Below are 26780 nucleotides of genomic sequence, written 5' to 3'. Positions count from 1 at the left end.
TTAATTACACACTACACCAATTCCTTAAAACCCGTGCCATAACTAAATGTAACTACAAATGTGGGACGGAGGGAGTATTAGTTACAACAGCCATTCTCCAACGGCTCTTTCAGCTTCAAGAAACATTGCTCAACCAAAATATTTGCAAGGGAACACCTTCACAATTACAAAGTTAGCCTTAAATGCTATATTGGCTATGAATTTAGACTCAAAATGAGCAGCAGCATTAGCATATACGACACACTAGAAAATGTTTGTACATTGCTCAAAAATTTAGTGCTCTATTGGCTATAAAAACACTGTCTTATCTTACCTATAATCTTATATACTTAAACTACGTAAATACCAGTATTAATATTTGATGAAACACGAATGCACAACAGAACATGCAATTTGTGTTATACAACATGTTGGTGGTAATATATTAGTACTAATTTGCAATTTACAGTCTAAACATGGAAAACACTGCATTTTGGGAGCAGAGCAATGCAGCAAAATCGAGCAATGGATAAGTCTTGCTATTCCCACAACTGAAAATGAGCAGAAATGTCTGATAGACATTGGTATCCACATCCTCATCAACAAAAAGCAATGAAAGAAAAGAGAATTGCAATGTGAGGTTTCTGACCAGTAAACATGAAGTGTAGTTGAGCAATTCAAATGGACACTTTAGAGGCACCCACTCATCAAACTCTTAGTATGTTTTCTCCTTCCGTTTTCAACTATCAAACACATAAATGATTAATGGAGAATAGGTTAAATCAACAAGTCACTGAAAGTCTATATAATGTGGCGGTGAGGAAATAGGCATGTAACTGTTTCTACAAAAAGGAAACAAGAATATGTATTCATACTCACTTATTATCTCTTCATCAATATAGATGTTGCGGATATGGGAAATGTTGGGCCATTGGGAATCAGCTGCATCACTCTGTTGTTCAATACCACTTATTTCTGGGCAGCCCCTAATATATAAGTGTTGAAGTGATGTGAGGCCCCGCAGTGCATGTAGACTCCTTAACTTCTTGCAATCATATAACCACAATACCCTTAGAGATGAGAGGTTCCCCAACCATTCAGGCAACTCTTCCATTCCATAATTCTCTATGCTTAAAAAATAAAGTGAGGAGAGATGTTGAGTTGATTCTGGCAAATTTCCCCAAGCTTCCCTCCCTTTCAATTGTAATTGGTTAACTGAGTGGGAGTAGCATCCTTGCAATAAGCCATCAACGGTCTCCATAGATCCCCCCATACTAGCATCTATATATAAATCATGATTACAAGAACGGCCCCCCAATCGAGAAACACCAATAATATCTAAACGTGTTAGACGAGGCAATTTCGGCAGACGGTCAATTATTTCGGGTAGATTCTTTAGGCTACTTAAATTCTCCAACTGCAGTTCCTCAAGCAAGGATCCTATCACTTCACATGGAATATACAGCAAAGCTTTGCATTCACAAATCTCCAACCTTTTAAGACATGTGAGGCTTCCTTGTGAATGTTGTGCACCAATACCTGCTACTCGTTCCAAATTTGGACAGTCGCTTATAATCAACTTCTCCAAAGAATTGAGGGTGCCTAGACCATCTGGTAATTCTCTCAAATTGCAACACTTTCTTAGACGTAACTCCAAGAGATTGGGATTGTTATAGAATAGCCAATTTGGGAGATATTTCAGATCATCTATTCCTTCTATCCAAAGCCCTGATAGCAACTTTAATTTCGTCTTGAATATGTATGTTAAAGGTATGCTCCCAGTCTCCCTGATTCTCAAACTTTTGAGGCATGGCCACGAATGATTAGGAAAAATCATCAATTGTTTGCACTGAGAGATCTCCAAGTGTTGGAGGTTAGGAAATACCTTCACATCACTTGCACCTGCAGATTCTACTTCTTCCCACTCCGTAAGCTTAGGCATTTCAACCAACACGAGCCTTTCTATAGCTGGAAAAACAATACGTGTCTCCTCATTCACTAATCCATAGAATGATGAATTTATGGACTGCACGTTTGTCAATCCTTCTAACCAGAGAAACTTGAGATTTGGCAACTGCCCAAACATTGGGATTTCTTCACATTCTGAGCACTTGGAGAGCTTTATCTCAATCAACTTGTTAAGTGCTACCATATTTTCAATTACCATATTTCGCGTCCAGGATGGAAATCTTTTTCCCTTGAACCCTTCAATCTCTAACTTCTTCAGATTAGAGTGAGGTTGGAGGCCTTCCAACACATCCTCATCATTTGTAGCTTCAACTTCTCTATCTTGATCCCATCTCAAACGCAAATCCAATATTTTTGACTTGTGGGATAGACTTGCTTTCTCAGCCTCATCCTTGCTAGTAACCCTTTCAAGCTTAGAAATTACAAGGCTTCCTTTGAGACCATTCAAACTTCCGAGTTCTTCGATTTTCCATCCATCTTTGTCACCAACATTAAAATACTCTAGTGTTTGGAGAGAAGTTAATCTCCCAATCTCAGCAGGCAACTCTACATACCAAGCAATGTAAAGATGTCTCAAGTTAGTCAAATACTTAAGAGTACTAGGCAGTTTCTTCAATCTTCTTGAACGTGCGTTTAATGTTTGCAACTTATGGAAGTCACCAATCCAATTTGGCAAATATTTGATATATGTCGCCGATATATCAAGTTTCCTTAAATGTATCAACTTTCGTATCGAACTTGGCAACATACTACACCAATCATCTGCAAGAACTAGAACATGTAGACGCTCGAAATCAGCAAACTTGTTACGATAAATGTGTCCCTCGAACAATAATGTCCGCAAATATTTTGCCACTTCTTTTGGAATTCGACTTTCTTCATCATGAATCATGTATCTCACACGGCTCCCGCCTTCTGTATTATTTGAAGAACCTGAAATTGAACATGCGAGATCATGCACAAGATCGTGCATCGCACAACTCTCTACACTTCCATAATCATCTCTTTCTGCAACTTGTAGGAGAGAGTTGTGCAGAAGAATTTTTATAAATTTGTCGCCTAAGCACTCCATCTCAATGCTTCCATTAGCTTCAAGAAATCCTTCTGCCATCCAATACTCAATTAGTTCCTGACTTTTGATTTTGCGACCTTTAGGAAACACCGAACAACATGCAAAACACTTCTTTAGTGACGGTAGAGACAAATTATCAAAGCTCAACTTCAATATCTTTGTGATATGATCCCCTTCATCATGAGAAAGCCATTTATCTTCGATCGAGAGCCATTCTTCTTCCGATTTATTGCATAATGCTCCACCAACTACACTAGCAGCTAATGGCAAACCTTGACATCTTGTTGCAATCTTCCTCCCTATGGCCTCAAACTCTAATGGAATATCCTCTTTTCCAAAAGTTTTTGCTTTAATTATTGACCAACAATCTTCATGTGATAACCCTTTGAGCTCATGTGTATGAAGTGATTGCATAGTTGAAACGACTTCCATATTTCTGGTGGTAACTAAAATCGCATTTCCCTTGACAGAAGTAATGCCAATCAAAGAATTGATAAAATCATCCCATTTGGGACGATCATCATTCCAAACATCATCAAGAATAAGAAAATAAGTTTTATCTTTTAAAACCTTTTGAAGCCTTTTCAGAATATCTTGCCTACTGTCAACCTCAACTTGATCATGTGAATTCTTTTTCACAAAATCTTGCCTACTCTCAAAATCAACTTGACCAAAAGAATTCTTTTTGAGAAAATCTTGCCTACTCTGTACTTCTTCTTGATCAGAAGAAGTGTTATCGAGAATATCTTGGCTACTCTCAGTTTCAACTTGATCAGAAGAAGGCAACTCCTTAAGGATTTTCTTGAAAAGAATGATTGGATCAAAAATTTGAGAGACATGAACCCAAATATGTGATCCAAAGTGAGTTTTTATCTTTGGATGATGGAAGACATTCCTAGTCAAGGTTGTCTTCCCCATTCCTCCCATTCCAACAATGGCAAAGATAGAAACTACACGTTCATTAGTTGTCGTACCGGTGTTAATAACCTCAACTATTTCCGACAACAACTCATCTCTTCCAATGAAAATTGGATCATGTGAGAAGGAATCGGTTTCAAAAGTAGGCAAAGTTGGCACATTGGTGGCAAGAGTCTCTTTCAGACCAAGCCCAGCTCCCTCTTTGTAAATGGACTCCAAATTCTCATTGATTTCTTGGATTTTAAGAGCTATATTTCTGGGATGCGCAATATGACTCAAAGATGAGAAGCATGAGAGTACCTTTTCTTTCATGGGCTTGGTGGGCATCATGGGCTTGATTTGTTTGGAGAGGTGATGATAGTTGAGTTCATCCAAAACATTGTCAGCATCGAAGGCCACATCTTCGAGTTTCCTCAGCCAGCTTTTGACAGCTCCACCGGGAATGGTACGGCTCTCAGCATCGTTCAACAATTGCTGGATCGTATCTAAACTCCCAGCTAGCTTTTCTGCTTCTTTGTCGAGACCTCGAATCAGTGAGATCTCTTTCTTGGAATGGTCGATGAGGTTTTGAACTAAAACTTTAATGACGGCGGCGACAGCTTCTCCTTCCATTGTTTGAGTTTGTAACTGATTCAGAAAGAGCCAAAGAGAAATGGATGAATTGGTACAGAGAGAATGAGAGAAATGCAATCGAAAGTGAGAAGAATAATTGTGATGAGCTGCAGTATAGTTTACACTTTACACTTTACGTGTAGCCTTCCATTCAAGATACTTTGCTTTCATTTTCATACAACTTGTTATTCTTATGGTAAGTTACAATTTTGGTGTAGCATATTCTATACACAGTGTGATCAATTAATTCCTTTCTTGTGTTGATTTTCCTTGATCACGGGGATTTCTTTTCCACTTTCTAGTTTAAGCATATTTCAATTCTTATCTTGAAGCCAAATTTAAGTTTCGATTCAATAGAAAAACTGTTCAACTTATTTAGTTCGAGTTCCACTAATTCGCTCTATGTTATCGATTTGGTAAGTTAGATTAAAATAAAGAGTAAAGGTCAAAACTGGTCCTGAACATATGTCCATTTTACGATTTTGGTCCTAAACTTTATCTTTTGAATTTTTTGGTCCTATACATTTCAAATTGGATCACAATTGGTCCTCTGTTAACAATTCCGTTAATTTTATAGCGGTCAACGGATTTAACCCAATTTTGACCAATTAAAGCTCTTAATTATGATTTTTAACTCACTAATTATATCATTAATTATTATTCTAGTGTAACACTCCTAATAAAATAAAATAAATATATTAACAATAAATATACTAAAAGTAAATAAAATTAAAATAATTCATGAAGGTTGAACACTCTTCGAAGCCATCTCGCTGAACGACGGCGGCGACGACACGAACAAGTCCTTCAGCTTATGGCTGACGGCGACGGAGGCCTTCTCCGACGAGCTCTCTCCGCCGTTGCGATCGGGATCGCAGCCCGGTGGCAGCCTCCTTCAGCCGGCCGGTCCGCTTCCGCCGCGGGTGAGAAGCATTCTGAGGGTTGTGCAGCGGCGGAGGTGGATTACCCCCTACACGGCTATTCACATCCCCTCCCCCCAACAACAAAAAAAAAAACTCCTTTCTCACTTCCCCAATATTTGCTTTTGTCTCTCTCTCACCCCACCCCAAACATTTGTTCTCTCTATCTCTAACTCCCCCACGGCCCCACGGAGTGTTCTCTCTCTCCGACACCTACAAACCCTTTCCTTATGTTCGTCCTCCATTTCTCTAAAAACTCACCGCCATTATCACTCTCTTTCCTACTGTGATTAAGGATTTGAATTTGGTTGGTGGAGGTTGTGTGCACCGGTGGTGGAGGCTCTCCATGGTCGGCGTCATGGCCGTTGTTGATACCTTTTTTGGTTTCGTGATAGGTCGTGATGTCTAGATCCCAGATCTGAGACTAATTCTTTTGCCTTTTAACCCTAATTCATCAAGTTGGGATTTTTTTCGATTTATGGTTTATTTGAGGTACTATTTGTTGATTGTTGATTGTTGAACAATATTGCTCAACAATTTGGATCCAATGATGTTTCTGGTTTATTATTTGATTGAAAATTTTCTTTTTAATTTGCTGATTTTGGTTGTTTCCTTCAACATTTTCATAACTTAGAACTATGAATAAATTCATTATTCTTACTTAATTAATTAATTATTCAATTAGGCGAATTTAATTTTTAATTAATTATGCATTTCGATAATATTATAAATAATTTATATTTTTATTAAAAAAAATAATTTTGATAATTAAATAATTAAAAATTGCTTAAGTTGGTCAAAATTGTGATTAAAATCGTTGACCGTTAAATATTAACGGAATTTTTAACGGAGGACCAATTGTGATCCGATTTGAAATGTACAGGACCAAAAAATTCAAAAGATAAAGTTTAGGACCAAAATCGTAAAATGGGCATATGTTCAGGACCAATTTTGGTCTTTACTCTAAAATAAAATAAATAAATATATTTCAGTTTAATTTATATGAATTTTAAGAAATAGTAGTATAAAAGAAATTATCTAAAAAATTTTTAGATTATCGAGTTTTAAGAAATACCAAATTAGATGAAAAATAAAAAAATTATCGGAATGTGACTTCTATTTTTAAATATTAATTTTATAATAAAATTTAAATAATAAGTGAAATATTAGGTTTAATTAATGATTTATACAGTATATACAATTAGTGATGAAAAACAAATAACAACAGCTTTTATCACACATGTTCTCATGATAAAACAATGAGTTGATACATACTATGCAAAACATGAACGAGATCAAAAGTGCGAAAATGGAAATTTATTCTTTTTTCTTAACTTCCTTAACTTCTCACCATGCTCGCAAGTAAATATTTTTTAAGAGATGTTTCCTTATAAAAAATTAGTACACCCTCCTGTCTCCTCTGTCTCATTAGAGTAAATAACTACACATTATATTTTTCACTTTGACCAATATAATATACTACGCATTAACTAATTGATTCATTAGATGAAACATGCATTTAACAATACTACTAATAATTACTGCCAAATTCTGGATTTTCAATTGATATGCATACAAATCCTCCCTTGCAATTGGTTCATTCATTTTGAACCTCCATGCATATCCTTCAAATTAACTTTTTTACTCTCTTTTCAACTAACTCGTTAATACTGCTCACGAGGATGTGATCTTGGATAGTTTTAACTCGAAAAAGCTCATACTATCCAACTTTTTTGGAGTTAAACCACTTCAGACAATCAAAAGTAGCAGTAGTAGTAGTAGTATTGAACCTCGCAATGCAATGAGAATAACACGAACAAGGCAATGGTTTATGTGGTTCAGCGTAAGCCTACATCCATAGGCGAACAAAGAGATCTTTTAATTCACTAAACTCGATCAAACAAGATCACAATGTGAATCACAAATGGCCATAGCATAGAGAGTCAGGAAACATTCATCTTTAGTACTGACATCAACACAATCCCAGGCATGTTGTGGGGGGAAAGGGGCAGAGGCATTTCGTCTTCCGAATTGGATCAAACGTGTTGGATATAGCTGCAACGCAGACAACATGATTTTTGTATATGAGTTCATGCGCAAAGGTCACAAGTAAATTTGGCATACATGACTTACTTCCGTAACATCTAACCATTTTTCATAGTACTAAATAGTAGTAAATGAGTAAGAAAATAAGCCAAGTTTAATTAGATAACCCAAAAAGGAAAATATACCGGAGTCTAAATGGATGGATGAAGTATAAGCTACTCTACTCTCGATAATTTCCATGATTTATGATAACTTGCTTAATTTATATTCTATGGAAAGGATCAACATTACACAAAACTCTTAATTTCCATAATTTATGATGATTGTGCAATTAGCGTTGACCTTAGTTTTTTAACGAAACTGTCAAAAAAATGACTACTTCGGCGATATTTTCATTTGTCAAGGACCAGTTTTTCAGAAAGTGAATGTTTTGGACCAAATTCGTAATTTGATCATGTGTTTAGGACCAAAATTTACCATTACTCTACTAAGGGTGTGATCAATTGCTAACTATTTAAGTTGCTAACTCTACTAATTAATCTACTAACTAATCAACGCAGTGTATTATAAATGTCAACCCATAATTTTGTTGAACTTCAATATATTGTGTTGATATTATATATTGACATTTTTAATACACTGCATTGATTAGTTAGCAACTTAAACATTTAGCAATATAATGCACCCCTACTCTATTATTAATATTTGATGAAATACGAATGCAAAATAGAAGATCCAATTTGTGTGAAACATATATGTTGGGGATACTAATTTGCAGTTTACAGTCTCAAATAGCTAATGGAGTACATTGCATTTTGGGAGCAGAGCAATGTAGCAAAATCGAGCAATGGATAACTTTTGCTATTTCCCGCAACTAAAAATGAGCATAAATATGTGAAAGCCATTGGTATCCAGATCCTATTCAATTAATAGAAGCAAAGAAGAGAGAATTGCAATGTGCGGTTTCTTACCAGTAAAAATGAAGAAAGGTTGGGCAATTCCAATGGACACTTTAGAGGCACCCACTCATCAAACTCTTAGTCTGTTTTCTCCTCCATCCTTTAATTATCAAACACATAAAGGATTAATGGAGAAAAGGTGAAATCAATAAGTCACTGAAAGTGAATATATAATGTGGTGGTGAGGAAATAGACATGCATGATGCAACTGTTTCTATAAAAGGAAACCAGAAAATGTATTCGTACTAACCTATTCTGTATTCATTAAGCTCAATGTAGGAGATATGGGAAATGTTGGGCCATTGGGAATCAACTGCATCAATACTTATTTCTGGGCACCCCTTAATATCTAAGATTCGAAGTGATGTGAGGCCCTGCAGTGCATGTAGACTCTTTAACTTCTTGCAATTATATATACTCAATTCCATTAGAGATGAGAGATTCCCCAACCATTCAGGCAACTCTTCCATTCCATAATTCTCTATCTCTAACTGACCGATAGAGGTGAGATGTTGAATTGATTCTGGCAAATTTCCCCAACCTTCCCTCCCTTTCAAGTGTAATTTCTTAAGTGAGTGGGAGTAGCATCCTTGCAATAAGCCATCAACGGTCTCCATAGATCCCTCCATACTAACATCTATTCCTAACTCATTACTGGAATAACCGGCCCTAAATTGAGAAACACCATAAATTACCAAATGTGTTAGACGAGGCAATTTCGGCAGACAATCAATTATTCCGGGTAGACTCTTTAGGCTACTTAAATTCAAAAACTCCAGTTTCTCAAGCGAGGATCCTACCATTTCACATGGAAAGTACAACAAAGCTTTGCATTCACAAATCTTCAATATTTTAAGACATGCAAGGCTTCCTTGTGATTGTTGTACACCAATATCTGCTACTTGTTCCAAATTTGGACAGTCGCTTATACTCAACATCTCCAAAGAATTGAGGGTGCCTAGACCATCTGGTAATTCTCTCAAATTGGAACACTCTGTTAAACTTAACTCCAAGAGATTGGGATTGTTTTTGAATAACCAATTTGGGAGATATTCCAGATCATCTATTCCTTCTATCCAAAGCTCTGTTAGCAACTTTAATTTCGTCTTGAAAATGTTTGCGAAAGGCACGCTCCCAGTCCCCCTAATTATCAAACGTGTGAGGCACGGCCACGAATGATTAGGAAAACTCTTCAATTGCTTGCACCAACAGACCTCCAAGTGTTGGAGGTTAGGAAATAACTTGACATCACCTGCACCCGCTGATTCCAGATCTGCCCACTCTGTCAGCTTCTGCATGTAACGCAATACGATTTTTTCAAGAGCTGGAAAAACAATACGTGTCTCCTCGTTCACTAATCCATAGAATGAAGAATTTATTGACTTCAAATTTCTCAATCCTACTAACCAGAGAGACTTCAGATTTGGCAATTGTCCAAACATTGGGATTTCTTCACATTCTGAACAGTAGAAGAGTTTTATCTTAATCAACTTGTTCAGTGGTACCCAAGAGCCTTGAGGTACATTTTCAATTGTCATCTTCTGGGCCCATGACGGAAATTTTTTACCTTTGAATCCTTCAATCACTAACTTTGTTAGGTTTGAGTGTGGTTGAAGACCTTCCAACACATTCTCATCATTTGGAGTTTCACCTTCTCTATCCTTATTCCATTTCAAATATAACTTCAATAATTTTGACTTGTGGGATAGACTTGCTTTCCCAGCCACTTCCTTGTTATCAACCCTTTCAAGGTTAGAAATTTCCAATTTTCCTTTGAGACCATTCAAACTCCCAAGCTCTTCGATTTTCCATCCATCTTTCTCACCAACTTTAAAATACTTTAGCGTCCGGAGAGAAGTTAAACTCCCAATCTCGGCAGGCAACTTTGCAAAGGAATTGATATAAAGATGCCTTAAATTAATCAAGTACTTCAGAGTACTAGGCAGTTCCTTCAATTCTCTTCCACTTGCGTTTAATGTTTGCATCTGATGGAGATCACCAATCCAGTCCGGCAAATATTTGATACGCGTCGAAGAAATATCAAGTTTTCTTAAATGTATCAACTTCCTTATCGAACTTGGCAACTTTTCACACCAATAAAATTCAAGACTTAAAACATGTAGATGCTCAAAATCTGCAAACATGTTATCATCAATGTATCCCACGAACAATAACGTACGCAAATATTTTGCCACATCTTTTGGAATACGACGTCCTTTATCACAAATCATATATCTCACTCGGCTCCCGCCTTCTGTATTATTAGAAGAAACTGAAATTGAACATGCGAGATCATGCACAAGATCGTGCATCACACAACTCTTTACATTTCCATAATCATCTCTTTCTGTAACTTGTAGTAAAGAGTTGTGCAGAAGAACTTTCATAAATTTATCACCCAAGCACTCCATCTCACTATTTCCATTAGCTTCAAGAAATCCTTCCGCCATCCAATACTCAATCAGTTCTTGACTTTTGATTTTGCGACCTTTAGGAAAAATCGAACAACATGCAAAACACTTCTTGAGTGACGGTAGAGACAAATTATCAAAGCTCAACTTCAAAATCTTTGTGATATGATCCCCTTCATTGTATGAAAGCCATTTCTCTTCGATCAAGAGCCATTCTTCTTCAGATTTATTGCATAGTGCTCCACCAACTACATTGGCTGCTAATGGCAAACCTTGGCATCTTGTTGCAATCTTCCTCCCTATGGCCTCAAACTCTAATGGAATATCCACTTTTCCAAAAGTTTTTGCTTTGATTATTGACCAACAATCTTCATGTGATAATCCTTTGAGCTCATGTGTATGAAGTGATTGCATAGTTGAAACGACTTCCATATTTCTGGTTGTAACAACAATCGCATTCCCCTTGGTAGATGTAACACCAACCAAAGAATTGATAAAATCATCCCATTTGGGACGATCTTGATTCCAAACATCATCAAGAATCATAAGACAAGTTTTATTTTTTAAAGCTTTTTGAAGCCTTTTCAGAATATCTTGCCTACTCTCAACATCAACTTGACCAAAAGAAGTCTTTTTCAGAAAATCCCGCCTACTCTTATCTTCTACTCGATCAGAAGAAGTGTTTTCGAGAATACCTGGGTTACTCTCAACTTCAACTTGATCATAGGAAGTCAACTCCATGAGGATTTTCTTGAAAAGAATGATTGGGTCAAAATTTTGAGAAACATGCACCCAAATATGTGATCCAAAGTGAGTTTTTATCTTTGGATGATGGAAGACATTCCTAGTCAAGGTTGTCTTCCCCATTCCTCCCATTCCCACGATGGCAAAGATAGAAACTACACGCTCATCAGTTGTGGTACCAATGTTAATAACCTCAACTATTTCCGACACCAACTCATCTCTTCCAATGAAAATTGGATCATGTGAGAAGGAATCAGTTTCAAATGCAGTACGAGGCAATTTTGGCACATCGTTGGCTAGCCTCTCTTTGAGGCCAAGTCCGGCTCCCTCTTTGTAAATGGACTCCAAATTCACATTGATTTCTCTGATTTTAAGAGCTATATTTCTCGGATGCGTGATATGACTGAAGGATGAGAAGCAAGATAGTGCCTTTTGTTTCATCGGCTTGGTGGGCATGATGGGCTTGATTTGTTTGGAGAGATGATGATAGTTGAATTCATCCAAAACGTTGTCAGCATCAAACGCCACATCTTCGAGCTTCCTCAGCCAGCTTTTGACAGCCCCACCGGGAATGGTACGGCTTTCAGCATCGTTCAAGAATTGCTGGATAGTATCTAGACTCCCAGTTAGCTTTGCTGCTTCTTTGTCGAGACCTCGGATTAGTGAGATCTCTTTCTTGGATTGTTCTATGAGGTTTTGGACTACTACTTTAATGACCGCGGCGACAGCTTCTCCTTCCATTGTTTGATCCTGTAACTGATTCAGTAAGAGAAATGGATAATTGGTGTAAAGAGAAGGACAGAGCAGGAATAGAATCAGTATAGTTTACATCCTTTTTATTCAAGGTAGTTTGCTTTCATTTTCTTATGTTATTTCAGTTCTTGCCGACAACTATTTTTTAAAATTTCTAATTTACTTGTGGATTGACGCCCAATTTAAATGTTGATTTAATTAAAAAATTGTTCAAACTCGCATAACGGAGTAACGTTTGATTTAAATAGGACAAGTGAAAGAAAGAAATAAATAAGTTCATTCCATCTTTCTCTTGCTCCCTCCATCAACGAATAGGAGTAACGGCTCATTTAGGTTTCAATTTGATTCGTATTGAGACTTGGGACTGGCCAAATCTAGTTACCAGCACGGCGTGAACCAAACATGTGTTGGAGTAAACTAGTTCAGCTCGGATTTGGCAGTGAAAGCGGTTGAGTTTGGTTTCACAGAGTTAGTTATGAAGTCAGCTTCTTGAGTTGACTTGAGGTGGTTAAAACGGAGAGGATATATGCTGATCAGAGAATCAACACACCATTCCATTCATCCAAGATAAGTCGAGTTTCTTCATCAAAGAATTGAGTGAAACACTTGTAAAATAGCTAGAGAGTTTTGTATCATTCCTGATCTGAGTTTTGAAATATAGGATACATTGAATAGCTAGTTTTTTTTTATTGTGATGCATGGCTCTATATCGGATTATAACTGCGATCAAGATTGTGATCAATTGGGTCCATCACATCTGGTCAAGGCTCGTGCTTGTGGTTCCTGAATCTTGCTAGGTTTACAAAATACCGCCATTTGTGGGAAGTTTGGCGATCCACAATGACAATGACAAGGTTTGATATGGAGCAGTATTTTGGACTATGGCGCATAAAAATGAAAGCGATACTTATTCAGCAAGGACTTTGGGAGGCACTGGAGTTTGAAGAAAAACATATGGGGCAGAAGGTGGATGAAAAGTCCACCATTACAAAGCAAGAAGTGATGGAGAAGGCGCATAACGCCATTATTCTCACTTTCTCAGTCTTGGAGATGGAGTTTTGAGGGAGGTCTCTAAGGAGAAGACTGCGGCTGTAGTTTGGGCAAAACTTGAGTCAATTTACATAACCAAGTATTTAGCCAACATGCTATTAATGAAGCAAAGATGTATAATACTCCTTCAAATTCCAAGATGGGAGATGAATATCTGATCAAGAGTTCTCCAAGGCAGTGGATGATTTGGAGAACATTGATATGGCCATAGAAGATGAAGAAAAGGCCATTGTTCCTACAGAACTTCTTGCCTAAGAGTTTTGATCAATTAAATGATGCTATGCTCTATGGAAGAGATAACAAACACAATTACACAGGAAGAAGTTTATGTCTGCCTTTAAGACAAAAGGAGTCCTAGAAATGAAGCTTGAAGTCCACTAATCAAATGGCAGAGAGCCTAAATGTAAAGAATCAAGGCAAGAAAGATTTCAAGAAGAAATTTCAGAAAAAGAAATTAAATCTTGCGAATCCTGCAGATGGAAAGGAGATTGGATTTGTCACTATTGCAAGAAACTTGGACATCTAAAGGAAAACTGCTATGCTTGGAAAAGAAAGTCAGAGGATTGATCGCATGCATTACATACCTTTTGTTATCTCGAGAGTCAAACATTTCACCCGATCAGGTAAAATAAATCACCAATAACAAACATTTACGATAACAAAAATCTACAATAACAAACACTTGCGATAGCAAAATTTTCTTTTAAACACGCGAATCGGATATGCTTTTTTCCAAAGCTTGAATTTAAAAAAAAAAAAGTTTTTAATTTTGGAAACCTATATTGTATAATCTCCCAAAATAGAAAAAACCTGACACTAGACTAGTTGGCCATAACCCTTAGCGCAAAGTATGATTTTTCCATCCTTATAGTAGCATGCATAATAACCAACTAATAAATCAACAGCATAAATCCATTTAAAGGAAAACTAAATAAAAAATCAAAAACCAGCAAAGTAAAAAAAGGCCAAGATCTCTCAGATGTATGGGTAGACATACCTTAGAGCTCTTCACAATATCTCTTCTTCTTCTTCTTTGCTCTGCGCTCTTGTAGTGAATAGGCAATGGAATTTGTCTTCTCCTTCTTGCACATGATATATACCTAATGACTGATATAATATTGAATATATTGAATTAATTAATATATTCCGTGTTAATTATGGAGCCTAATCTCCTACCATATTTAGGATTTGTTTCCTAGAAGTATATTTCCTTGTGATAGATTTATTCCATAGAAGATATTTCCTTATGGAATATGTTTCCTAGTTTGACTAGAATTAGGGTTCTCTATTTTGCTCATAAATAGAGGTGTCCCCTCATTGTAAAATCATCCTGAAATTATATAGTGAAATCCCTGGCTTGGCATCGCCCCCAGACGTAGATACACTTTGTATCGAACTGGGTAAACAATTCGTTGTGTTCATTCTCCTTTTATATTCGTGATTGCCTGTGTTTATTTCCCAACAACTGGTATCTAGAGCCTAGGGTTTTGAGAGGCAGAAATCACGATGGGGATCGACGGAAAGATTGCTGTAGAGAAGTTTGACGGATCTGATTTCGGATTTTGGAAGATGCAGATTGAGGATTACCTGTACGGTAAAGATTTGTGGAAACCTTTAAAAGCCAAACCCGAAAAGATGGAACCGGAGGAGTGGGAGCTGCTGGACAGAAAAGCGATGAGCGCGATTAGGCTATCGTTGTCCAAGGAGGTGGCTTATCACACGACTGCAGCAAAGTCGACGAAGGAGATGATGAAGATCTTGGAGGATATGTATCAGAAACCATCAACGGCAAACAAGGTACATCTGATTAGACGATTGTTTAATTTTAGAATGCAAGAGGGAAAGGAGGTGCAACAACATCTCAACGAGTTCAACATGATTACTTCGCAACTGAACTCTGTTGATATTAAATTCGCTGATGAAATTCGTGCCCTAATTTTGCTATCGTCCCTGCCTGAGAGTTGGGCTGGCACAGTGACAGCAGTTACTGCTGCAGAGACAAACCTAACAGTTGACAGAGTAAGAGATCTGATGATTGGTGAGGAAGTTCGCCGGAAAGAATCAGGATCTTCTACTTCTGGTTCAGTATTGAGTACAGAACAGAGAGGCAGATCGAAGGGAAGGCAAAATCGTGGAAGATCAAAATCCAGAGGAAGGAGCCAATCCAAGAAGGATTTGGATCGAGTTAAATGCTGGAATTGTGATGAGTTTGGACACTTTAGAAATCAGTGTGAGGCACAGAAGAAATATAAGAATAAGGATCAGAAAGAGAAGAATACTGCAAACGCTACCATGTCAGATGACGATGGCGAGGCGTTGGTCCTAAGTGTGAGTAGTCCGATGGATTCGTGGGTATTGGATTCTGGAGCGTCGTTCCATTCATGCAGCAATGTGGAGGTAATGGAAAACTACGTTTCTGGCGATTTAGGGAAAGTATATCTGGCTGATGACGAGCCCTTAGATATCGTGGGAAAGGGAAACGTGAAGGTAGTGACATCCAATGGATCCATAATAAAACTGAATGGAGTCAGACACATTCCTGGATTACAGAGAAACTTGATTTCGATTGGGCAGCTTGATGCAGAAGGGTACACGGTAACATTTGGCTGCAACAATTGGAAGATTACCAAGGGAGCTATGATAGTAGCTCGAGGTAAGAAGGAGGGTACGTTGTATACCACAACTAACTCCAAAGATTGCATTGATCTTGCAAGTGAAGCAAATAATGCAGATTTGTGGCATTGTCGTCTTGGCCACATGAGCGAGAAAGGGATGAAGATAATGTGCTCAAAAGGTTTACTGCCGGGCCTGAAAACAGTTGAAGTTGGCCTATGCGAGGATTGCGTGTTTGGGAAACAGAAAAGGGTGAGTTTCTCAAGAGGAGGCAGAAAATTGAAGACGCAGAAGTTGGAGTTGGTCCATAGCGATCTATGGGGACCAGCACCTGTGAAGTCCCTAGGAGGCTCTGAATATTATATGACATTCATCGACGACTCTACTCGAAAGGTATGGGTTTATTTTCTGAAGAGTAAATCTGATGCGTTTGATACTTTCAGAAAGTGGAAAGCCCTTGTTGAAACTGAAACCGGGCTGAAGGTGAAGTGTCTAAGATCCGATAATGGAGGAGAATATGAACTTGCAGAGTTCAAGGAGTTTTGCGCAGAGAATGGAATTCGCATGGAGAAGACTGTGAAAGGAACTCCACAGCAGAATGGAATCGCGGAGCGCATGAACAGAACGTTGAATGAGCGAGCAAGATGCATGAGGTTGAAAAGTGGATTGCCAAAGAATTTTTGGGCAGATGCAGTCAGCACAGCTGCGTTCCTAATCAACAGAGGTCCATCAGTTCCGTTGGAGTTTCGGATACCCGAGGAGGTTTGGACAAGAAAAGAGGTGAATCTATCTTACCTACGTATCTTTGGTTGTGTTGCTTATGCTCATGTTAGTTCTGTTGAGAGAAGTAAGTTGGATGCCAAATCTATTAAGTGTACGTTCATTGGTTATGGAGGCGATGAGTTCGGTTATAGACTCTGGGATGAGCAAAATCGTAAGGTTATTCGCAGTAGAGATGTCGTTTTCAATGAACAAGTATTGTACAAGGATAGATTGGAGGCGTCGAGTTCCAGCAGTTCTGAGCCCCAAGTGGTCGAGCTAGACATCTCAAACTCAAGTGGGAGCAAGGAGAGTCAGAATGCTGAAGAGGTGCTTGAAGAAGAACCAAGCACTCCACCACCGATGATTCCGCTGCCTAAACAGACTAGAGAGCGACGTGCACCTGATAGGTACTCGCCCTCTAATTACTATTTGTTACTTACTGATGGTGGTGAACCTGAGTGTTATGCAGAGGCAGGAGAAGGCCCTGATAAACGAAGGTGGAAAATTGCCATGGATGACGAGTTTGCCTCTCTTCTCCTGAATGGCACATGGGAGCTTGTGGAACTTCCAAAAGGGAAAAAGGCATTGCATTGCAAGTGGGTCTATCGAATCAAAGGTGAAGCTGATGGTAGCAAGCGCTACAAGGCTAGGCTGGTTGTCAAGGGATTTGAGCAACGATACGGTATTGATTATACAGATGTCTTCACTCCTGTTGTGAAATTGACTACTATTCGTTTAGTGTTGAGTATGGTAGCTGCAGAAAATCTATTGTTACATCAGATGGATGTAAAGACGGCATTCCTTCATGGTGATTTGGAGGATGAGTTGTACATGACACAGCCTGAGGGATTCGTAGTAAAAGGAAAGGAAAATCTTGTGTGCAAGTTGAAGAAGAGCTTGTATGGTTTAAAGCAAGCTCCAAAGCAGTGGTACAAAAAGTTTGATGGATTCATGATGGAGATTGGCTATAAAAGATGCTATGCTGACCATTGTCGTTACTACAAGAGGTTTGACAAGAGCTATCTTATCCTGTTATTATATGTTGATGATATGTTGATCGCAGGAGGTGATCCAAAGGAGATGGATAAGTTGAAAAGGCAATTGTCTGAACGATTCTCCATGAAAGATCTTGGAGAGGCTAATCAAATTTTGGGCATGAGAATCGAGCGTGACAAGGCGGCAGGAAAATTGTATCTTTCGCAAGCTGCTTACATTGGTAAGGTTTTGGAAAGATTCAACATGGATAATTCGAAGCCAGTAAGTGTGCCTTTGGGCAGTCACTTCAAGCTATCGAAGAAGGAGTCGCCGAGTACAAAAGAAGAACGTGCTGAGATGAAGAAAGTTCCTTATGCTTCAGCAATTGGCAGTATTATGTATGCAATGGTGTGTACGAGGCCGGATATTGCACAAGCAGTTGGAGTAGTGAGTCGGTTCATGGGTGATCCGGGCAAGCAACATTGGGAAGCAGTTAAATGGATCCTTAGATACTTGAGAGGTACTACAGAAAGAGTCTTATGTTTCAATGGCAAGAATGTCGAGTTGGCAGGTTATGTGGATGCAGACTTGGCGTCCAATGATCTTGATGGGAGAAGAAGTACAACCGGGTATGTATTTACTTATGGTGGTACTGCTATTTCATGGACTTCTAAGTTGCAGAAGACCGTTGCTTTGGCTACTACGGAGGCTGAATATGTAGCCGCGACGGAGGCAAGCAAGGAGATGGTGTGGTTGCAAAGTTTCTTAGATGAACTTGGGAAGGAGAACAAGAGTAGCAGACTCTACAGTGATAGTCAGAGTGCTATTTTCTTGGCAAAGAATCCAGCGTTTCATTCTAGGACAAAGCATGTGGAGTTGAAGTATCATTACATTCGACACCTAGTGGAGATGAAAATCCTGCAACTTGAGAAGATACTTGGAAGTGAGAATCCAGCAGACATGTTTACTAAGGTGGTGACCTTAGAGAAATTGAAGCTATGCATAGCTTCAATTGGCCTTGAAACTTGAAGAGAAGGTTAGGCGATGCTAAGCGGATGCAGGGATGAGATCACGAGGATATGATGGCGTAGGAGTTGTTAGTCTCCAAGTGGGAGATTGTTAATTATGGAGCCTAATCTCCTACCATATTTAGGATTTGTTTCCTAGAAGTATATTTCCTTGTGATAGATTTATTCCATAGAAGATATTTCCTTATGGAATATGTTTCCTAGTTTGACTAGAATTAGGGTTCTCTATTTTGCTCATAAATAGAGGTGTCCCCTCATTGTAAAATCATCCTGAAATTATATAGTGAAATCCCTGGCTTGGCATCGCCCCCAGACGTAGATACACTTTGTATCGAACTGGGTAAACAATTCGTTGTATTCATTCTCCTTTTATATTCGTGATTGCATGTGTTTATTTCCCAACATTCCGCATTGGTTTGTTGAAATTATTGAAAGTGCCAAGATTCCCAGCTGTCATTACTACATAATTTAATTAGTAATTAATCACTGTCTTAATAGTCAACTATTGGTGTCAGTTTTTAATTACAAGATGCTCCGATTATTGCTCCATAACGTGTGATTACAGAATAAGTAAATGTCAAGCCTTGAAATTAACTAGATCTACACATATTAAAGTATATAATGCTCTGGTACATCCAATTTCTGAAGTCTTGAAATAAGAGTTGACTCAAATAATAACTTTATATACACGCTAGGCCACTACACAAAATTTCAAATTATTCAAAATTATGATTAAATAGGTAGAATTATTAATATATACTGTATTTTCTTACCTCATAATTAAGTAATTAATTTTTGATTAATCTCATGCAAATACTTAAATTGGCACACAAAACAGAAAAGATCTATATATACTGACTATGAATTAACACACAAACAGAGTACCATCTATATCCTAAATTGGCAGCCAAAGTAGCGCTAAAACAATTAATTATTAATTTAAAAAAAAAACACAAATAAGCACACCATGATGACAAAAAAGATAGGGAATATATACTTGATTAAAGAAGAAAAGTAAAAACGATACCATTGAAAAAGAAAAATGAGAAGAAACAGAAAAAACAAAACTATACATGAATGACCAAAAAAAGCATATGAAGTTGCCAAGATATGCCTGCAATGTCTGTGTCGGTTAACAGCTGGTATCTCCTGGCACACAACAACAAACTTGGGTTCCCATGCGTCTGAATCACTGTTACGAATGCAGCTACACCAACATCACAGAGGACTTCAACATCCGAAACAGGGGCTGAAACAGGGGAGGAGCCAAGCACAACACCGACTGAGGAGGAGCCAAATACAGCGTCCCCACGCCCAGAGGATCAGCCGGCGGGTACAGAGCCGGAGAGCGTGATTAGAGAGGAGCCGGCGAGGAAGCTGAGGCCAAGGAAGGATCTAAAGGCGCCGGATCGCTACCAAGACTTCGTCGCCAAGTAAGCGCCGAAGCTGTTCGAGGAAATTCCACAGCTAGTTTAGTTTTTAGTTAAGGATAATATTTGTTTTCGTTGTTTTATTGTTTTTATTTAATTATGAACGAATAATTGAGTCGAGCGTTTTATAAGCTCCGTCGGGTTTTCTTTGTTGGTTCTTTCCCGATGCATAGGATTAGGTCGAACCAACCCTAGGGTCCTAGATAATATAAATAGGGCATCTCATTAATTTCATTCTCGATTAATGAAGAATATTATCGCCCAAATACTTGCGTTACACACTCAACCCTAAATCACTGCCGACGGAGATCTCCTCCGCGCCAGTTCAATCGTTGGCCGCCGACTCTCATCTCGAGGGCGCCGGATTCTTGTGTTTCGTACCTCATCGGATCGATTATTTTTGTTAAGGGAAAGGGGGTTCATAACAACTGGTGTCTTTCATCTCGAACTCAATGGAAATTGTAGATAACACGATCAATTCGCCGGTGGCACTGACTGGAGGCAACGCCCAGGAGTTGGGGATCGGTCCGTCACGCCGGCAACAACAAGGGGGTCGGCGCAATCTGCAGGGTGCTCCTCGCCCCCCACCACGCGGCGATCTACCGCTTACAAGGCCGCATGCTGATAACCAAGGGGACCCCATCACACGTGGCCTAGACCAAATCATGGCCAGATTCGATCAATTGGAAGGCCGCATCGATGGATTGGAGAACCCGGTTCCACAGGATTCTGACCCTCCTGATGACGGGTTTGAGTCTGACGACAGAGAGTATGCAGAACATCGCGACTGGTCTCCGTTGCCACCCGTGCGCAGGAGAGATGACTTGCGTGATACGCGACACGGCCGGCGCCGCCAGCGTGGGGTTCTCCATACCCGTCAGGATCGGCGTCAGATGAGGGATTCCCCACGCGGATGAGGGATTCCCCACGCGGATATGCCTCAGACAACCGATTGGCCATCACGTATCCACGGCAACGCTCGTGTTGGGATCCGCCAGAAACTAGGCAGCGCGCTAGACGGGGTGGCCGTCACACCACGTATTGGGACCCACCGCATAGGCCGGATCACCATCAAAACCATCACCGGGACATACAACGTGGAGTTAAAATTCACGCACCACACTTTGACGGGTCGGATGCCACTAATTGGATTTCCCGCGTGGAGTACTACTTCGATCATATGTTGGTCCCGGAGGAGGATCGTCTCCACTACACGGTAATGCTTTTTGACCCTCCTGCAACTGAATGGATTTTTAATTATCGAGATAATAATCCTTTAGTTACTTGGCCGGAGTTTTTGGAGGATGTCCGCCACAGGTTTGATCCACAGAGTTTTCGCAATTTTATCGGACCTCTGGCGAAGTTGGTCCAGACTGGATCGGTGTCGGATTATCATGATACGTTTGAAAAATACTTAAACAGAGTGCAAGGCCTCTCGGATGAAGCCTTAATCCCAATTTTTGTCGAGGGCCTCTTACCCGAGCTGCAGGAGAAAGTGGAGCTCAGACAACCGCACTCGCTCGCAGAGGCGATGCGTTGGCCCTTCGATTGGGGGCGTCGCAGGAACGCCGTTCCCAGCAGGCAGGTTCATTCCAGAAACGGAGTTGGTCAGGCCGGGATTCGAGACTGACTGCCGCTTCCACCCCATCGCAGAACGCGAAATTACCGCCGAGTCAGCCAGGTGGAGTTTCGACAATTCGCGATTCGCAGAGGCCAAAAGTGGTTCCCATTCTTGTATCAAATGCCGAGAAGTCTGAGCGATCGCGCAAGGGCCTTTGTTGGCACTGTCCAGAGAAGTACGTCCCCGGCCATGTGTGTGCCGCTAAACTCCTATGCTACATTGGTGATGATGAGGAGGACGAATGTGAGGGACTGGAAGAAGGAAACCAGCTTGGGGACCAGGTGATAACGGCGGATTTATCCCATCTGCATTCCTTAAACGGGAACAGCCGCTCGAAGCCATTCCAGGTGGTTGGCAAAATTGGCACTACCGAGGTCACGGTCCTAATTGATACGGGCAGTACTCATGATTTTCTTCACCCCCGTATGGCGGAGCGCCTTCAGCTAGCCTTAACCCCCATTCGGCCGTTCAGAATTTATGTTGGGAACGGGGGGTCTTTGGTCTGCTCCCACGTCTCTCGGCGCACCAAACTTTCTATGCAAGGGGTAGCGTTCGAAATTGATCTTCATATATTAGATATCCATGGACCTGACGTGATTCTTGGTATGGCATGGCTGGAATCGTTGGGCAAAATATCCGCCGATTTTGTGGGAAAGACATTGGAGTTTCAGCGCGATAATCAGCGCATCTTATTGCGGGGCGATCTGCCAGTCCCCCGCCAGATTTCGTTACACTCGTTGGCCTTGCTCGCTTCTTTTTCCCCAGCCCATGAATTCTACGAATTGATACCCTTGGACCCCGCTGAACCGACGGCAACATTGCTGACTGCAGCGGCGGACTTTCCTTCGGATCTGCCAGCAGATTTCCGCCGCGTGCTAGAGGAGAATAGCAGGGTGTTCGATCTTCCAGAGGGAATGCCACCAGCTCGGCCGTTCGATCACCGAATCCATTTGCTGCCGCACACCAAACCAGTCAATGTGAGACCATATCGCTATCCATATTTTCAAAAAAATGAGATCGAGCGACAGGTTAGGGAAATGTTAGATCAGGGGATCATCCAGAGGAGCCAGAGTCCGTTCTCTTCACCCGTTTTATTGATTCGGAAAAAAGATGGCACGTTTCGCTTTTGCATTGACTATAGAGCCTTGAATTTGGCTACGGTGCCTGATCATTTCCCCATCCCAACAGCCGATGAATTGTTTGATGAGTTGGGAAAGGCAAAATTCTTCACCAAGTTGGACTTGCGCTCGGGCTACCACCAGATCAGAATGCATGAGGAAGATATTTTCAAAACGGCTTTCCGAACGCATGACGGCCATTTCGAGTTCTTAGTAATGCCGTTTGGCCTGACCAATGCTCCATCGACCTTTCAGGGGGCAATGAACTGCATTTTCCAACCACTACTTCGAAAGTGTGTGATTGTATTCTTCGATGATATCTTGATATACAGTCCAACATTGGAGTCACATTGTTTACACTTGGCTGAGGTACTATCGCTCCTACGCGCCCACAAATTTTTTGTCAAATTATCTAAATGTTCCTTTTGTAGCACCGCCGTTGAATATTTGGGGCATTTGATTTCAGATGGTCAATTAAGAGCAGATCCAGCAAAGTTAGAAGCAATGACGGCATGGCCTTTACCTCGCACGGTGAAACAATTGAGGGGATTCCTGGGATTAACAGGGTATTATCGACGTTTTGTAGCCAATTACGCCGCCATCGCCGCACCATTGACGAACTTGTCGAAAAAGGATGCCTTCGGGTGGACCGAGGAGGCGGGTGCAGCGTTCGAAGCGCTAAAGGTGGCTATGACATCCGCCCCGGTGCTTCGCCTACCAGATTTCACCAAGACATTTTATATTGAAACAGACGCCTCTGACGTAGGCATTGGGGCGGTTCTGATTCAAGACAATCACCCCATTGCATTTTTCAGCCGCAAGCTGGGCCCGCGCCGCCGAGTAGCATCTACGTATCACAAGGAATTGTTTGCTATTGTTGAGGCAGTGCAAAAATGGCGACAATATCTTTTGGGAAGAGAATTCGTCATCCGCAGCGACCAGAAAAGCTTAAAAGAGTTGCTTCTACAGGTGGTGCAGACTCCCGATCAGCAACTCTATGTGCGGAAGTTGATGGGTTATAAATTCCGCATCGAATATAAAAAAGGGGCGACTAATCGGGCGGCTGATGCGTTGTCCCGCCGCGAGGGCAAGGAGCCGATGACGGCGGCAGACTCGTCGTCTGAGTCCGCCCAGGTGGGGGACGAGTCGAATGCTGATGGGGCTTTATTAGCAGCTGCAGCCCATCCCATTCCCAAGTTACTCGACGTTTTGCGACACGAAACAGCAACTCGCCCAGACTTGCTGGAGCTCTCGGACAAAATTCGGTCAGGTGCGGCTCCTGCCCACTTGTCATTTGTAGATGGGCTTATCTACTACAATCGCCGGATTCTCGTCAGCTCTTCGTCGACCATGAAGAGGTTGTTATTGGAGGAACATCACAGCACTCCGTTGGCGGGCCACCCGGGCCACGAAAGGACTTTTCGTCTATTGGCAGCGGGCTTCTTTTGGCCCAAAATGAGGAAGGATGTAAGGGACTTTGTTGATGCGTGCGTCGTCTGCCAATCGACTAAATATTCCACCCATAAACCAGCGGGTTTGCTGCAACCCCTACCGGTTCCTTCGCAGGTGTGGGAGGACGTTTCTATGGATTTTATCACGGGATTACCGCAGTCTAGAGGATACACTACTATAATGGTTGTGGTTGACAGATTGTCAAAGTACGCTCATTTCGCGCCACTGCCAACGCGTTTCGACGCCTTGCGAGTGGCCCATTTATTTGTCAACACGGTTGTGCGCCATCATGGGTTTCCAAAGACCTTGGTGTCGGACCGAGACTCCGTCTTCTTAAATGCCACCTGGGAGGAGATATTGCGCCTTAGCGGGACCAAGTTAAACTTTTCCACGGCCTATCATCCCCAATCCGATGGCCAAACGGAGATCCGAAATCGAGGGCTGGAGCAATATCTGCGCGCTTTTACTGCAGATCGACCATCCACGTGGTCAAATTTTTTACCATGGGCTGAGCTATCGCTTAATTGCTTTTACCATGCTGGGCTAGGAACATCACCATTTAAAGCCTTATATGGCCGGGAGCCGCCGTTGCTGGTGGCCGCTGTACCCTCGGCAAAAACCCCACCAAATGTAGCGGATTTAATCAAGGAGAGGGGAGAATTGCTGGTCGAACTTCGAAAAAATTTGGCGAAGGCTCAGCAGCGCATGAGCGCATCAGCAAACAAGCATCGGACACACATTGAGTTTGAAGTCGGGGATTTTGTGTGGCTTAAGTTGCAGCCTTACCGCCAACACTCGGTGGCGAAACCCGTCTCAGCTAAATTGGCAAAGCGTTTTTATGGTCCGTTCGAAATTCTGCAGCGTGTTGGGCCGGTTGCTTATAAGCTACAATTGCCGGAGGGGAGTCGAATTCACAATGTATTCCACGTGAGCTTGTTGCGGGCATTCGTGAAGGGCGATGAGGTGGAGCCGTTACCATCAAAGTTCAAGGGGAATCGTCCTATTGTTCACCCAGTCGCCATATTGAACTCTCAGGTGATGTGGCATGACGGGGCTGCAGTGGAGCACGTATTGGTTAGGTGGTCTGATGGTTCCGAATCTCCTTCATGGGAGCCGTTGGAGGTGATGCGGCGCCGTTTCCCTATTCTCCCCCTTGAGGACAAGGCGGTGGCTAAGGAAGGGGGAGTTGTTACGAATGCAGCTACACCAACATCACAGAGGACTTCAACATCCGAAACAGGGGCTGAAACAGGGGAGGAGCCAAGCACAACACCGACTGAGGAGGAGCCAAATACAGCGTCCCCACGCCCAGAGGATCAGCCGGCGGGTACAGAGCCGGAGAGCGTGATTAGAGAGGAGCCGGCGAGGAAGCTGAGGCCAAGGAAGGATCTAAAGGCGCCGGATCGCTACCAAGACTTCGTCGCCAAGTAAGCGCCGAAGCTGTTCGAGGAAATTCCACAGCTAGTTTAGTTTTTAGTTAAGGATAATATTTGTTTTCGTTGTTTTATTGTTTTTATTTAATTATGAACGAATAATTGAGTCGAGCGTTTTATAAGCTCCGTCGGGTTTTCTTTGTTGGTTCTTTCCCGATGCATAGGATTAGGTCGAACCAACCCTAGGGTCCTAGATAATATAAATAGGGCATCTCATTAATTTCATTCTCGATTAATGAAGAATATTATCGCCCAAATACTTGCGTTACACACTCAACCCTAAATCACTGCCGACGGAGATCTCCTCCGCGCCAGTTCAATCGTTGGCCGCCGACTCTCATCTCGAGGGCGCCGGATTCTTGTGTTTCGTACCTCATCGGATCGATTATTTTTGTTAAGGGAAAGGGGGTTCATAACAATCACCAAAACGTTTCAAGAGCTCGTGAACAAACCAGTTCCACAATAAAGAGGGGCAACGGCGAATGAAAAATTGCTTCCAAGGCTTGGCTGGTGCGTGTATGGCGAGCATGGCAACGCCAACACGAGTGGTTGGTGGGATCTTTGGAACTGTGACATACTCAACGACTGGTATGATTTTATTCTGATATATGATTGCTTTTGGTATTTCACCACAGTTTCCTCATGTTGTTTCCCACATTAACAATTTGTTAATACAACTATGATGTCCTAAGTAATGGATATTTCATAGAAGATCAAATCTTGAAAGAACTCATTTTGCTCCGTGTGTGTGGCCTGTGTATGTGGTAAGCTTCATTTACCTTGTGTGTTCTGCTCCATGCCTCGAAACCTAGCACTTCGTTGGTCGAGGAGAATGAAAGAGGCTCTAGATGTTCACAGGTAAATATTGTTAGGAGATGTCTCTTCTTGAAGATTAGCCTAATATATAAAAATAGTA

At 41.1% G+C, this 26780-nt stretch overlaps 3 protein-coding genes across 3 annotated transcripts in view; all 3 read right to left on the bottom strand.

The window, feature by feature from the left end:
* The window catches only part of LOC148931291 (putative disease resistance protein RGA4), a 102791-nt gene that overhangs the window by 59402 nt on the left and 16609 nt on the right, over window positions 1-26780 (bottom strand). The gene's annotated exons all lie outside the window — the stretch shown is intronic.
* On the bottom strand, window positions 770-4588 carry LOC125206935 (putative disease resistance protein RGA1). Its single transcript, XM_089063858.1, has 2 exons — window positions 3775-4588; window positions 770-3633 (listed from the first exon to the last, which is right to left on the bottom strand). Exons 1-2 carry the CDS (start codon window positions 4547-4549, stop codon window positions 770-772), a joined length of 3639 nt encoding a protein of 1212 aa, XP_088919984.1. The 5' UTR covers window positions 4550-4588.
* LOC148931292 (disease resistance protein RGA2-like) lies at window positions 7401-14528 on the bottom strand. The gene is made up of 4 exons (XM_089064335.1): window positions 14430-14528; window positions 8725-12379; window positions 8487-8574; window positions 7401-7524 (listed from the first exon to the last, which is right to left on the bottom strand). Exons 2-3 carry the CDS (start codon window positions 12368-12370, stop codon window positions 8528-8530), a joined length of 3693 nt encoding a protein of 1230 aa, XP_088920461.1. The 5' UTR covers window positions 12371-12379; window positions 14430-14528; the 3' UTR covers window positions 7401-7524; window positions 8487-8527.

Source organism: Salvia hispanica, chromosome 2 (assembly GCF_029641045.1).
Source record: "Salvia hispanica isolate PSC_SH4W2 chromosome 2, Shi_PSC_v1, whole genome shotgun sequence".
Taxonomy (NCBI): domain Eukaryota; kingdom Viridiplantae; phylum Streptophyta; class Magnoliopsida; order Lamiales; family Lamiaceae; genus Salvia; species Salvia hispanica.
This window is presented reverse-complemented; position numbering and strand designations above follow the sequence as displayed.

What these genes read in the sequence shown, in the direction of transcription:
- LOC125206935 (XM_089063858.1), bottom strand. Translation starts at nt 4,549, where the DNA reads ATGGAAGGAGAAGCTGTCGCCGCCGTCATTAAAGTTTTAGTTCAAAAC. An exon ending in TGATCAAGTTGAAACTGAGA is followed by an intron (nt 3,634 to 3,774) that starts GTAGCCAAGATA and finishes CACATGATCAAG; the next exon opens with TTGAGGTTGACAGTAGGCAA.
- LOC148931292 (XM_089064335.1), bottom strand. Translation starts at nt 12,370, where the DNA reads ATGGAAGGAGAAGCTGTCGCCGCGGTCATTAAAGTAGTAGTCCAAAAC. An exon ending in GCTTAATGAATACAGAATAG is followed by an intron (nt 8,575 to 8,724) that starts GTTAGTACGAAT and finishes TGATAATTAAAG; the next exon opens with GATGGAGGAGAAAACAGACT.